This window comes from Rhea americana, unplaced genomic scaffold, assembly GCF_003343005.1.
Source record: "Rhea americana isolate MKP2758 unplaced genomic scaffold, rheAme1 scaffold_846, whole genome shotgun sequence".
NCBI classification, from domain to species: Eukaryota; Metazoa; Chordata; class Aves; order Rheiformes; family Rheidae; genus Rhea; species Rhea americana.
The window spans coordinates 1-15491 of NW_028187030.1; the positions used below are offsets into that span (position 1 = coordinate 1).

The 15491-nt window shown below is 41.4% G+C and overlaps 1 protein-coding gene across 1 annotated transcript; it reads left to right on the plus strand.

The window, feature by feature from the left end:
• Nucleotides 1-3122: 3122 nt before the first annotated feature.
• On the plus strand, nt 3123-15484 carry LOC146585185 (myosin-1B-like; the record flags this gene model as incomplete). The annotated part of the gene is made up of 29 exons (XM_085323396.1): nt 3123-3329; nt 3417-3560; nt 3646-3802; nt 5153-5180; nt 5279-5390; nt 5484-5576; nt 5707-5770; nt 5863-5961; nt 6065-6168; nt 6269-6407; nt 7118-7236; nt 7331-7480; nt 7828-7998; nt 8475-8784; nt 8929-8999; nt 9681-9768; nt 9858-9975; nt 10330-10453; nt 10539-10675; nt 10766-11021; nt 11970-12212; nt 12317-12493; nt 12579-12724; nt 12811-12901; nt 12990-13379; nt 13525-13651; nt 13825-13943; nt 14537-14733; nt 15301-15484. Coding segments are annotated over exons 1-29 (4365 nt in total), but the record flags the coding sequence as incomplete, so codon positions are not given.
• Nucleotides 15485-15491: the final 7 nt, after the last annotated feature.

Sequence of the window (15491 nt, forward strand, 5' to 3'; positions counted from 1 at the left end):
TAAGCACAACGGTATTGGAATTGTTTGGATATTGTTGATTATGCAAGAGTGTTGCATCTAGTTACATCACAACTATTACCACAGAGCAGTTCTTAAGCAGCTCTGTTTTGAACCATGTCCACAACTATATTTTGCGCTATGCAAGTCAATATTGTTTTTCCTTCCCTCTAATCTGTAACTATGGTTTCATGGAGCACTCACTGTCAGTGTCAGGGTCAGTGTATTGCCACAATATAGTTTTGTCACCACAACCTAATGTAACATTTGCCCATTCTATACAGGGTAGTTGTGGTCTCCTACCGGTGTTGCATTTACTCTTTAAATACTCCAGCAGTCTGTTTTTTTCTCCCTTTTTTGTGGTTAGTGTTGCTGTCCTGAGGTCCTAATTGATAAGAAATGAGAAGAGACTAGAGGAGAGCCTGAAGGCAGGGAACTTGAACCTACTTATAAATTCCTTGACCAGCAGGARCATGGAGAAATGTTAACTCCAGACTTCAGTGCTAGAAATGGCAAGAGCYGGGAGGAATTAGGCTTCACAACTTCAGTCCCTCTTGAGCACAGTCTGGCGTGAATCTCCTGTTCAGCCAAAAAAGAAGAGAAGACCATTGTCAGTATATATTCCCACTAATCRAAATCATTTTTTTTCTCCTAGGATCTGGCAACAATAGCTGTAGGTGTGGCAGCTAAACATACAATGGAATTAGGCAGACTGTTAGTCCTAGATGGAGAACTGTTTTTTGAAAGTTGAGTGATCAAATCAAATGTTAAATGCCCTCCACATTATTATACATCCACTATACAGGACTTCAAAGTACTACTCTACTCATCTGGTAATGGCTAGCTCTTCTCTCCTTCTTGGCCAGGGTGAAAACTGGTTAGAAGGGTTAGCTAACCCTTCTGAGATATCCTACTGTCCCAATGCCAGAGTAGYGAGCTCTGGGTTTGGATTCCATTCTCCAGCCCAGAAATGCAAAACATGGGTGTGGCAGTGCCAAAGCCCTCTTTGTAAGGAACTTGTATAGCACGGTGCATTGTCTGATGCTGGATGTTACACTGGGTCCCAGATACTGTTTTTCAATCCTTGTCCTTGTGTTATTCACTTAAGATATTTAATTGACTGAAATGTTAATGACCAGGAGAAGAATGTGTATAGATCTGAAAGATTTTWAGTGATGATGCTCTTTTCTTAAAACAGTTACTCTCTTGGACTTSTAGCAAATCCCCCTTTCCCATGCTGTCAGCATTGCGTAAGACTGCCTTCTASCTCTAATGGTCTGGTATAGGCAGAATTGTGTTACTATGTTTTTCTGAGCCTATTTTAATGTGTAAGTATACAAGAAATTTTTCAGGGGATGRCGGTGCTGGATTAAGGATTTATTAGCATGCAGAGTATCTGGAACTATATGCTGATATATGATGTCTACAGGTATGGCTAAGTGAGAGTGTTGTTTTGGGGAGCTGTATGTAGGGAAAGGCTATGGAGGCCTATGGAATTTCTAATTTGACAGAGGGGACTGTGTAGGTATGCCAATGATAATAAGAGCATGCATATGTCAAATGCCGGCGTAAGGTAAAAGAGACAGCAAACAGTGGGAAAGCAGAATTTCCTGGGGAATCATGCTTTTAGGAAATATACACACAAATATGTACTGTGTATGCATGCACAAGAATATATTCTAATTTGATACTTCAAAAGTCAGCTCAGGAATCCATTCAAGAACTCGGTTTCAGAACTAGTCTCCCATTACTTGGACCAACCACATGGATTCAGGCTTCCAACTCACTGTATTTTGAACCCTCTCAGGTATCAAGACTGTCCTATACAGAAACTGAGGCTTTAATGCATTTTGCCTTTCAATATTTAAGAACATGTCACTGCAAAGGGGCACTTAATAAAAACTATTGACATTTTTTTGGACTGCAAGAGTTATGATATAAACATACTAAGCAAACTGCTATGGGCTGCAAGTCACAGAGAAAGCCAGCAATAAGAACCTAAAGTCCTGCATCCAAGTTCTCTAAGTGCCTTGAGTAGTCCACATTCTCTCCTTAACACTCTTGACAAATTATTTATAGGAGATGTATTCACATAGTCAGTAAGACATAAAATGTTCTAATTATATCAGTCAAATCAAATGACAATTATGCCCGTAGTTCAGTTTGCCAGACAATGCTTTGCCAAAGAAGGTTTGCCAAAAATGTTTTGACCGAAGAAAGGGGGAGCATCTGCAGCATCTGCAGACGAGACACTATAAAATCCCGCAGGGATAAGTCTGGCCTGTCCCACGGAAGATTTCAAGGTAAGTGTAAGGGTTTTGTTAGTGTGAAGAAAGGGGGCAATGCCATCGCATTCCATATTTCCCATTCCACTCCTCCTGCCTCTGGCAATCATTTCATGGGAGATATGCACACATAAATGAAGATTTTCAGTATAATTTCAACACGTTTGTATCTTAAATCTACAATTTGTCTCTGAAATTCTGTGCAGTGATAAAAACAACTGCCATTATTATTTTACAGAGCTGGCCAGTTTCCAGGATACAAGCCATTCTCTGGTGTCTGAAAAGGTAAGATCCCAACTAATTCACTCCTAGAGTACATGCAGGGACTGTCTAAGGTAGGATTTTTGTATAATTTTCTTTTTATTTTCTTTTATTTCTGCCCATTGCTGCTTAGGTTGTTGAAAATAGGGAAGAACTAAAAAATGAAGTAACTTTTCATTTATAGCACAGAAGGTAGCCTTCTTAACAAGGAAGTACTGTTTTGAAGATTCATCAGTCAAAACTGAGGACCAGAACAGAGAGTGATTTTCTCTGGCTATAAATTCATTTATATGAAGACATCAAAACTGGTCAGGATTTGTCAAGGCAAGATGCTAAACTATAGTCAATATTTAGAAGRGGTTTTATTCAATGTTACAAGGCCTAAGTGTTGTAGAAGGCTAAGCCTAACTCTCAAGTGGACTTAGGTACCCAGAAATTAAAATCAAATGAAAGCTCTTTTGGAAGAGTAGCTGGCAATTTCTTAGATGAAGAAGGGTTTGCTCACGGACATAGATATTGATGTGTAGCTTTTTTTCCTCATCAGAGTCTTTGTTTATGTGTCTTCAGTAAAGTGCAGACATGGCCTCTGCAGACTCTGAGATGGCTGTCTTCGGGGAGGCAGCTCCCTACCTCCGAAAGTCAGAAAAGGAGAGAATCGAGGCCCAGAACAAGCCTTTTGATGCTAAGACATCAGTCTTTGTGGCTCATCCTAAGGAGTCCTTTGTGAAAGGGACAATCCAGAGCAGGGAAGGAGGGAAGGTCACTGTCAAGACTGAAGCAGGAGAGGTGAGTGCAAAGCAAGCTTCAGAGCAGAATTTAATTCCCACTCCGAGCTCTTACCTGACACGCATGGCTCTCTCGTTTCCTTGGCAGACTCTGACTGTGAAGGAAGATCAAGTCTTCTCCATGAACCCTCCCAAATATGATAAAATTGAGGACATGGCCATGATGACCCACCTCCATGAACCTGCTGTGCTGTATAACCTCAAAGAGCGTTATGCAGCCTGGATGATCTACGTAAGTACCAGCAGCAGTCTTCCTGCAAGCAGCTGGGAAGAACTGCTGCAAGTGGAAGCCAATGTTCTGTCTCTTTTCCTCACAGACCTACTCGGGTCTCTTCTGTGTCACTGTCAACCCCTACAAGTGGCTGCCAGTGTACAACCCGGAGGTGGTGTTGGCCTACCGAGGCAAAAAGCGCCAGGAGGCCCCTCCCCACATCTTCTCCATCTCTGACAACGCCTATCAGTTCATGTTAACTGGTGAGTTCTTGGTCTGTGAATTGCTCTTGCAATAAGTTGTCTGTAAAAGGAAATATAGGGTTCTTTTTGGAAATACAATGTAGCATTTTTAAAACACGGTGGGTGAAATTAATGCAAGATTAATGAACTTAAAGGTAGAGGTCTGTGAGAGCTGTGTCTGTGCTCCCATTATAATCAATAAAGAGCTTGTCAGTGTAATGGGTAGAATCTAGAGTAAATCTACAAAAAGAAAGACACCCTTGTGTCTGGTCTTGGCTCCACTGACTGTAGTGGGATCTTACATACCGACACACAGATTTAGATATCTTAATCAATAACCTAGTATTTGTAAATAACATAACATATACCTCAGAAATAAGGTATTAAATAAATAAGCGTATGATGCCATTTCAGTGGTTCTATACTGATTCTACAGTCAATTCAAATGCAAGCATCAGTGCTAACAAATAAAACAAATTTTACTTTTTAAATGCAAGTCAGAGCTTTCTGAATTGAAAAGGTAAATAAGCTTCACTTGATTGTTATGAAAATGGAAATTCATGACAGAAAAAATGACTGAATGATCTAAAGTACATGCGCACTTTCATGATTACATTGATCTTTTTAACCTTAAATCAACTGTGCATTATACTGAAAAGAGAACCTGAAAGAGGTAAATCAATTTAGTAATCTATTGTAGTAATCTGTAATACTAATTATTTCATTTAATAGAAAAATACTGTCCTGAAAAATAAAAAAAATCTAGTTTTGAAATTGAATGGCTTTTAAAATAGTCTTTTTGCTTCATCCTCTTCCATCCCTCTCCTATTTTCTTTTCCCAGTGGATGCATTAGAGTCAGTGATGCACAGGATTTTAGATTTACTTTTTACCTACTCTATTTATAAAGTGGCAAATAGATTTAGAAAAGCAGAAAGGAAAATTAAAACTGTCTATTATATAAGAAATTTGTAATTTCTATATCTTTAAGGGTCAAAAAAGATGAAAAATAATAAAAGAGGTTGTTTAGACATTTTTGTTCCTGGTGAGATCTTCAAATTCCTGTATTACTCCGGAAAATTTTAGCTGTAAAGGAATATAGGTGTTGTCAAAAAAATAAAAGAAAAAGAGAATATCCTGTCTAGCATATAGATATAAAATCTACCCTAAAGTGATGCCTCTCTTGATCCAGCTGATATTACATGTAGTCCTAGTAGGAACATCAAAATCACCTGCCGGAATTYCCAGGGATTTTCACTACTTTCTGTCCTGCCCCTTCTGGAAGCCTCTGTTCATATTTCCCTCACAGTGTTTAAGTTCCTTATTATTCATGAGCACTGCCTATTGTCCCTTTGTTTCTGTCTCTTTCACAGATCGTGAGAATCAGTCAATCCTCATCACGTACGTACATTGCCTGCTCGGGTTCCTGTTGGGTTGCTCTGTGCCAGGGGAGCTGCTGCCTGACCATACGCTCTCTGCTTCTCTCTCTGGCTTCACAGCGGAGAATCCGGTGCCGGGAAGACTGTGAACACAAAGCGTGTCATCCAGTACTTTGCAACAATTGCAGCTAGCGGGGAGAAGAAGAAGGAGGAGCAGGCGGGCAAAATGCAGGTAAATCAATAGGTACTGCCTTGAAGGAATGCTGTTTAATGTTCTTGATATGATTTTTGACAATGATAACCAGGAATCCTGATCATGTTGCAGGGAACGCTTGAGGATCAAATCATCAGCGCCAAYCCCCTGCTGGAGGCCTTTGGAAATGCCAAGACCGTGAGGAACGACAACTCCTCACGCTTTGTGAGTTGTTGCTTTGGCCAAAATCTCTCCCTCTYTTTGCAAGAGTAACGATGGGCCTTGTGCTGTTCCCACCAAAGCAGACGGCAGTGGAATGCAGCTAGGCTGGAATGCTGCTTTTTTCCCTCAACAGGGCAAATTCATCAGAATCCACTTTGGGGCCACCGGSAAACTGGCTTCTGCTGACATTGAAACCTGTAAGAGACTTCCCTCATATCACCATGTTCCCTCCTGCCTTCCTGCTCTGTGCATGCTCCTGTGTGTAACTCTTTCTCTCTTCCTTTGCCAGACCTGCTGGAGAAGTCCAGAGTCACTTTCCAGCTCAAGGCAGAAAGGAGCTACCACATATTTTATCAGATCATGTCCAACAAGAAGCCAGAGTTAATTGGTAGGAAGGATCACTAACTTTTTCAGAGAATCACTAAATAACAGGTCATTCAATGATCTGAATGGCTAAAGTAAGCTTGTTTGTTTCCTGTTCTTATGTTCAGACATGCTCCTCATTACCACCAACCCATATGATTACCACTTTGTGAGTCAAGGTGAGATCACTGTTCCCAGCATTAATGACCAGGAGGAGCTGATGGCTACAGATGTAAGTAAYACACCAAAAAGGTTCCTAGTATCCCCATCTCGAGGGTAACATAGGTGCCCTACTAAATACACGTGTATGACTTAACTGATGCCGTTACTAGAGTGCCATTGACATCCTGGGCTTCACTCCTGATGAAAAGACCGCCATTTACAAGCTGACAGGGGCTGTCATGCACTACGGGAACTTGAAGTTCAAGCAGAAACAACGAGAGGAGCAGGCAGAGCCAGATGGCACAGAAGGTATTGTCTTACTTAGTAAATACTCCCAAGATAACATCTTTGTCACCAAAAGAAGGCAGTAGGCAGATTTCAGGCTTTAAATACTAAATGGTGTAAAAAAAAAGTTCAATTTCTATATAATAGTTGAAGCACCTATCTCATCTCATGACGTCTGCATTTTATCTTGATGCTTAATAAATGTTATTGCATAGGCTGCCAAGATTGCAGGAGCTACTTCCTGTAATATGTTTAGATATACTCAAATTGGAATACATCTTGTAATCTTTGCCTCTACTGTGGAATAGTAATACTGTGTTGAAGTCTAATGGTAGGAGGAGACTGCATTCTCATTCATCCTCAACTCTGTTGGTTTTCTGTGAAATGTGCATTTGATTCCTATCAGCTGAACAGCAGCTAGAACACTAATGTCTCCAGGTTTCTGAGTGAGGGTTCCTCGTGCTAAGGACTGGGCAGAAGATGGGGAGTACCACAGTCAACCTGAAAAAGGATGAAATTTTCTTCTCTTGAAGAACAAGTGTAGAAGCTAATGCTCAGAAGACATTCTGGACTCTAGATTCTAAGGAACAGAGAGACTTTTGCTTTGTAGTTTTGATTCATATATTTTTGTGCAATATTGTAACTGTAGTTAACTTTTGAGACGTTCCCTCAAAGACCAAATCTTAGGCATTGTCCATTATTTAGTTCTTCTCTCACTCTCTTTTGGGGCTTAGTTGCTGACAAGGCTGCCTATTTGATGGGTCTAAACTCGGCTGATCTGCTCAAAGCGATGTGTTATCCTCGAGTCAAGGTTGGGAATGAATATGTGACCAAGGGTCAGACGGTGCAACAGGTAAGAAACATATGGTAACCTGCAACTATGTCTTGAGTTAAGATTCCTGTGATTTGCCTGTGTTCTGTTTGGTAAATCCACATTCTTGCTTTAGGTGCACAATGCTGTAGGTGCCCTGGCAAAAGCTGTCTATGAGAAGATGTTCTTGTGGATGGTTGTTCGCATCAACCAGCAGTTGGATACCAAACAACCCAGACAGTACTTCATTGGTGTCCTGGACATTGCTGGCTTTGAGATCTTTGATGTAAGGAACAGAGCTTTTTCTAGCAGTTTCTCAGAAGGATGATTAGGAATAAAGGGAATTCTGAGACATATTTTTATGAGGAGTTGCTATAATTGAACACTTACATGCAGGGTTGTGGGATTGCATTTCACTTCTCTCCCAGCAAAGAATAATAATGGAATACTAACCTTATAATTACACTGAATTTGCAATCTTCCTTCTTTTCAAAATACAGGACCTATCCTAATGAGGGAGTATAGAGAAACATGAAGGAAGAGGCCCACACAGGAAAAATTAGGATTGTACAGGAAAGCTTTGTTCAGTTATTTCTGCACTTTGAGAACTTTTCATCTCTTTATGCTTGCCAGTTCAATAGCTTTGAGCAGCTCTGCATCAACTTCACGAACGAGAAACTGCAACAGTTCTTCAACCACCACATGTTCGTGCTGGAGCAGGAGGAGTACAAGAAGGAAGGAATTGAATGGACATTCATTGACTTTGGGATGGACCTGGCTGCCTGCATTGAGCTTATTGAGAAGGTATCCTTTCTGTTCATGTGTATTAATCATTTGATATTCCATAGCTGCTAAGGGACATACTTAAGAAGCATGGGAGAATATGCTGCCTCTTGTGAAAATGGCAATAGTATGGAAGTGGTCCTGGAGATCAGACTTGGAATTCAGGACTTCAGGTGAAAGTATGCAGTTCAAATGTACAAAATAAACTTTCCTGAAAAGATCCAAAGTCATTTTCTGTTAGCTCCCATCAGTTAAGAATTTGTCATGTTCCCAGTAATAAAGGCATTTATAGAAGTTAAAATGAAACATYAATGTTGAAAAAGTCCCAGTTAATTTTTTCTCACTTGTTTTCTAGAAATGTAGAGAAATAACATTCTCTTCTGATTTGATTTGTAGTTTCTTGTCTTGACTGTAGCCTCTTTCACACCAAAGGATGCATTATTTCTAATCTGTTTTTCCCTCTTGTTTATTGTCTATTACACTGTCTTGTCTTCCAGCCCATGGGCATCTTCTCGATCCTGGAAGAGGAGTGCATGTTCCCCAAGGCAACTGACACCTCTTTCAAGAACAAGCTCTATGACCAGCATCTGGGCAAATCCAGCAACTTCCAGAAGCCCAAGCCTGCCAAAGGCAAGGCTGAGGCCCACTTCTCCCTCATACACTATGCTGGCACAGTGGACTACAACATTTCTGGCTGGCTTGAGAAGAACAAGGACCCTCTGAACGAAACCGTCATTGGGCTGTACCAGAAATCATCTCTGAAGACACTGGCCTTACTCTTTGCCACTTATGGTGGAGCAGAAGCAGGTCAGCTCTGTAAATTCCATATTTTCTGTGAGGCTTAGTGTTGAAGGGGCATGAAAACAGGAAACACAAAACATTTAATGTTGTTTGCTATTCTGTATGCAACATCAATATTTTAATATTGTTTTAATTTTGTTCTATTTGCAGAGGCTGGTGGTGGCAAAAAGGGTGGCAAGAAGAAGGGTTCTTCTTTCCAAACTGTCTCAGCTCTTTTTCGGGTACAGTACTGCATTCATTAAATCTTTTTAATATGAAGAAATTGATTAAATTCATTTAAAATAGGAAAAGACTACCTTTGCATTTAATGCAATAGTGGTGAAGTCCTCTGGGAAGTCAGGTTTTTCAAGAAGAATTTCAATATTGCTAATATATACTGTTCAAAAATAAGGGTTCAGGCTTCAAATATCATGAAAATCTAATCCTAGAATTTTGTTTGTAGGGGATAATATTCGGATCTTTATGTTTCTAAATCTTTGCTATAACTGTGCTGTAATTTTAGCATTCATGCATTCCGCTGACATTAATATTTGGGGGAATTGAGCATATCCATAAATATTCTCTCAAAAAACACATTTATCTTATTTGAAAAGAAATAGCCCTGATTTTTAAACAAATATGTTGATTTTAGTAGGTGGGATTTAGAAAACCTGAAAGCTTATTATTTTGCATGAAAATATAGAACTGTACGTTATAGTTCCCAYTGGAAAAACAACAGAATATTTCAGTCTTTAATAATGATGTTGAGTATATATAAGCAGAAGACACCTTTGGTTTGTGTGACTTTACTTACCTGTTCTGAAATCTAGTTAATTTTGATAAGTGATTAACTCATTCCAATGGGCTTGATGCATCAAGAAGCGCACATAAAAATAATTCACCTTACTTACTGGTCATTTAAGGAGAACTTAAACAAGCTGATGACGAACTTACGGAGCACTCACCCCCATTTTGTCCGTTGCATCATCCCAAATGAAACAAAAACACCTGGTAAGAAGCTCAGGAAGAGATCTTCTTGTAATAGAGCCATTCCCCTCTCTGCTAGAAATTATGGTATTCACTGTGCTCTGAATTGTTAGGTGCTATGGAGCATGAACTGGTTCTGCACCAACTGCGTTGTAATGGTGTGCTGGAAGGGATCAGAATCTGCAGGAAAGGTTTCCCCAGCAGAGTCCTCTATGCTGATTTTAAACAGAGGTAAGAGGGCTCCTCCTGCCTACCAATTTTATCTATGCTGAATAGCTTGTACATCCAGTTAAAACCCTTCTGTTTCCTACAATGTGTAGTATGAGTGACCTGTAATCTTTCTGAAATACCAGCATTTCAGTAATGATAAAGATATTAATGCAATGGACATACTTCCATAAATAATAGCACCAGGTTCAGTAATACTGAAATGTTGCATTTGACTCTGTTTCATCCAAATGATGGAGTGAAAGTCCCTTACTGGTTTCATCAAACTCTTCATTTCTTAACCAGAATAGTGAAGTATTCTACAAAAGCAGTGGTTTGGTGGCTGAATACATCCTAATGTTCTGTTTTTGTCTACAGGTACAAGGTGCTTAATGCAAGTGCTATACCAGAGGGACAGTTCATTGACAGCAAGAAGGCTTCTGAGAAGCTCCTTAGCTCCATTGATGTGGACCACACCCAGTACAAATTTGGTCACACCAAGGTACAAACATTCCTTGATTCACATATAGTACACCTGTGTTTTGCACTACCTGAAAGATACGTGCTCCAATATTCCCTTCCTCAAGGTGTTCTTCAAAGCGGGGCTGCTGGGACTCCTGGAGGAGATGAGAGATGAAAAGCTGGCACAGCTCATCACTCGCACACAGGCCAGATGCAGGGGTTTCCTGATGAGGGTGGAGTACCAGAGAATGGTGGAGAGGAGGTAGACATTTCTTCAAATTAGGCTCAGTGTACTTGGCTTACTGGGTCATCAGTGTCTAAATATTTCATATTCTTTTGAATTACCTTTCAGAGAGTCCATCTTCTGCATCCAGTACAACATTCGTGCATTCATGAATGTCAAGCACTGGYCCTGGATGAAGCTGTTCTTCAAAATCAAGCCCCTGCTGAAGAGTGCAGAATCTGAAAAGGAGATGGCCAATATGAAACAAGAGTTTGAGAAAACTAAGGAAGAGCTTGCAAAGTCTGAGGCAAAGAGGAAGGAGCTGGAGGAGAAAATGGTGAMRCTGGTRCAGGAAAAGAACGATCTGCAGCTGCAAGTGCAGGCTGTGAGTACTACCAGWGTGCCTGATAGGAAGTGAATTGTGATGATAAGGCTTCTATGTAGAACTACATTTTCAGAAGACACGTAGTAACTATGATTTTAATYCAATTCTATAGTATTTCATGAAGTGGGGCTTTWAAAAATTTAATGAATTTGCAGTGAGGACTGTCAGGAGATTGTGGTCAAGGCATCACAAGAACATCTTTATCCAATGGGTTAGACTTTTCCAGGATGGTTCCTGAGAATTCTGTCGTTTACCTTCAGTAAAACTGCACCAGATAGAACAAGAAACTCTTTACTTTCAGGTAGTATAAGTTTTGTTYTTCTAGGCTAGGTTTTCATCTCTCTCCAATACTGGTATTTCCCTTCTTATATGATTAGGAATCCTTAGGAAAAGATAGAAGGGCATATCTTTATTTCCTTTATTCTCTACTAAACATGACAATTTRCTTCTTTCCAGCAGAGGTGGCAGCCTACCTGTTAGGGACAGTATTGTGTTAGGATTCTGAACATAAAGCTAATTGAGAGGAAAGAGAATTTAATCTTCTCACTCACCATCCTGAAACACTCAGGAGCATGAATYGAAATCACTGCATGATACAGGGTGTTGTAATGCTGTGATTTCTAAATTAAATCATTCGTAGACTCAACTACTTCCACAAAATAATACTGTGCAATCCATGTGACGTAGGTAAGGTTGAGCGGTCCCCTTATTAAAGCATCTGGACTGTAAAAATATTAAAAAATGTGTTCACTGCTAAAATTGTCATTTTTCTGTCATAGTTTATCTACTAGACTTACTAGTCTACTGGTCTAGTAGACTACCAGACTACTGGTCTTTCTCGCCTTACTTTTTATTACAAAATTGCTATCCAGGATTCTAAAAGATAAAGCTAAGAATCTCAGCATCCCCTAGAAGACATATCCAGAAAAAAACATATTTTCCCAACAGGAAGCTGATGCTCTGGCTGATGCTGAGGAAAGATGTGACCAGCTGATCAAAACCAAAATCCAGCTGGAAGCCAAAGTTAAGGAAGTGACAGAAAGAGCAGAGGACGAGGAGGAAATCAATGCTGAGCTGACAGCCAAGAAGAGGAAACTGGAGGACGAATGCTCGGAGCTGAAGAAAGATATAGACGACCTGGAGTTAACGCTGGCCAAAGTTGAGAAGGAAAAACATGCCACCGAAAACAAGGTATAATGCACAAGATGTTGCTCTCATGCCAGAAAAGAATTCAGTGTTGTTACGTTAAAAGTTATAAACAATACTTTTCATCTACCCTTGCTCCCTGCTCACAGGTGAAAAACCTCACTGAGGAGATGGCAGCCCTRGACGAGACCATTGTCAAGCTGACAAAAGAGAAGAAAGCCCTCCAAGAGGCCCACCAGCAGACTCTGGATGACCTGCAGGCGGAAGAGGACAAAGTCAATACGCTGACCAAAGCGAAAGCCAAGCTGGAGCAGCAAGTGGACGATGTAAGCACACACACATCAACTGAGACCAACACAGCTCTGGAGTTAGGGCTGGCTGGCAGAGCATTCACGGCCTKGTTCTGTTTAGCTYGAAGGGTCCCTGGAGCAAGAGAAGAAACTGCGMATGGACCTTGAGAGAGCCAAGAGGAAACTCGAGGGWGACCTGAAGCTGGCTCAYGATACCATAATGGATTTGGAAAATGATAAGCAGCAGCTGGATGAGAAACTGAAGAAGTAAGTGTTGTCGTGGGGCACCTTTGCGTTGTGCAAATGTGCCTGTGTTTTTCWYYRGGCACTAACAYGGTTTGCTTTGTGCAAAGGAAAGACTTTGAAATCAGCCAGATCCAGAGCAAAATTGAGGATGAGCAAGYYCTSGGCATGCAATTACAGAAGAAGATCAAGGAGCTGCAGGCAAGTCTTTGTTCCTTGCCTTCTCTCACACCGTCAGAGGTCAGRCAGGGGCAGGGCAYGGGTGTGAATGGTGCCTGATGTTCYGCAGGCCCGAATTGAGGAACTGGAGGAGGAAATTGAGGCMGARCGGACCTCTCGGGCCAAAGCAGAGAAGCATCGGGCTGACCTCTCCAGGGAGCTGGAGGAGATCAGTGAGCGCCTGGAAGAAGCAGGGGGAGCTACAGCAGCTCAGATTGAGGTGAACAAGAAGCGTGAGGCAGAATTTCAGAAGATGCGTCGGGACCTGGAGGAGGCCACTCTGCAGCATGAAGCCACAGCTGCTGCCCTGCGGAAGAAGCATGCGGACAGCACAGCWGAGYTYGGGGAGCAAATAGACARCCTTCAGCGCGTCAAGCAGAAGCTGGAGAAGGAGAAGAGTGAGCTGAAGCTGGAGATTGACGACTTGGCCAGTAACATGGAGTCTGTCTCCAAAGCTAAGGTATAGAATTTCTATAAGCTTAGAGGCCTATGATGCAGTACATTTTGTGAACGTTCTGATTACAATTAGTTATTAGTATTTTTCTTCAGAAGAACAGGAAGCTACAATTTAGTGAGCCCTTTTCCTTCATCTTTTTGACACCTAGGCAAATCTGGAGAAGATGTGTCGGACTCTGGAAGACCAGCTGAGTGAGATTAAGACAAAGGAGGAGGAGCATCAGCGTATGATCAATGACCTCAATACACAAAGAGCTCGTCTGCAGACAGAAGCAGGTGAGAGACCTTCATGACTTGTGTGTATTGGGAGAACCTGAACATGATGACAACAAACACTGTGGCTTTTTACTCAAATTGGCCTGTCCTCTGTGAACTTGTCTGAAGTGCATTATAAACACACTGTTCCAAAATTGTTTGTTACATTATAATCTTTCTGCAAAATTTCTCAGGTGAATATTCACGTCAGGTGGAAGAGAAAGATGCCTTGATATCCCAGTTATCCAGAGGCAAACAAGCATTTACTCAACAAATTGAAGAACTAAAGAGACATCTAGAGGAAGAAATAAAGGTACTTCCTCTAAAGGTCTCAATTTTTGATCCAAATCCTTCTTTTCAGAATGTTGCTTAAGCTAATGTACAATCAGAACGTCTTAGCTGTACAATTTTAATTTTGGAGATTCCAGTATAGGTGGACAGTTTTGCCAAATCCATATTTGATATTGGAAGAAAGCTCAGGACAGCATCACCTCTAATTGGACACTGAGACAGGGAAGGACATTGACAAGGGTTTTCTTTGATGATAATGATACTGCATAAGAAATTATTAAGAAATTATTGAGCTATATCAAAGAAAACTAAGGAAGAGTTTCTCCTCCTACTCTTCTCTAGCTAAGGCTAACATGTTAGAAGACATTTAGTAAGGAGTCATCAATACCCAACTGTACATTTGTCATTTAGAGTTTACCAGCCATCTCAGCTGGGTAACATTTTAGATTCTAACAAAAAAATGAAAAAAAGCTTCTCCGAATATATATTTAATGTACGTTATCCCCAAGGACTACATTTACATTTCTGACTCAAAGGCATTTCTGTGATTTTCTGTGTGACACCTTTCGAAGGTCTCAGACGCTACCCATTTTATGAAACCAATTGTCTCCCCAGGCCAAGAATGCCCTGGCCCACGCCTTGCAATCTGCTCGCCATGACTGTGACYTGCTCCGRGAGCAATATGAAGAGGAGCAGGAAGCCAAGGGTGAGCTGCAGCGTGCCCTGTCCAAGGCCAACAGTGAAGTAGCCCAGTGGAGAACCAAATATGAGACAGATGCCATTCAGCGCACAGAAGAACTGGAGGAGGCCAAGTATGTGGTAGTGGGGTGTGAAGAAGCCAGAGGTGACTGAAATTACAAAAGGGACTTTGAGCTACAGAAGGTGTGGTTTGGGAAAGGCAAAGGCAACTATGCTCATTGGGCTCAGAATAGGAGAAATGAGGCCCTGCTCTGTGGAGCVCAGGGAGGCCAAGTACATGCGGAAGGTGGAGAAGGCTGGCAGACACTAATAAGGGAAATTTGAAAAGACCATTGAGGGAGTGACAGAAAGAAGCCAAGACTAGACAGGGGAGGGGTGACGGGTAGAGGAGAGTGTCTGCTATAGAGGGTGTGGTTATGAAAAGACCAAGGCCAATAGGCCATATGACAAAGAAAGCAAGAGAGAAGCAATGTGTGGGGTGTGCGGAGAGCAGAGGTGTTGCTAGTGCCCGGGGAAAGGAAAAGGGAACAAAATGACTTSCTGGGGTAAGCTGTATGCTGTGCGTGCATGGGGTCAAATACTGCAAAGTGGCTACGCGTGCCATTGCGAAAAGCACGCTGGCTGCACAAAAGTTGCTCTGCTTTGCTTCCTCACTGAGAGCTGCATTTACCACTTGCTAGGAAGAAGCTGGCACAGCGTCTGCAGGAAGCAGAGGAGCACGTTGAAGCTGTGAATGCCAAATGTGCTTCCCTGGAAAAGACAAAGCAGCGRCTGCAGAATGAAGTGGAGGACCTGATGATAGATGTGGAAAGAGCAAATGCTGCTTGCGCAGCTCTGGACAAGAAGCAGAAGAATTTTGACAAGGTAACCC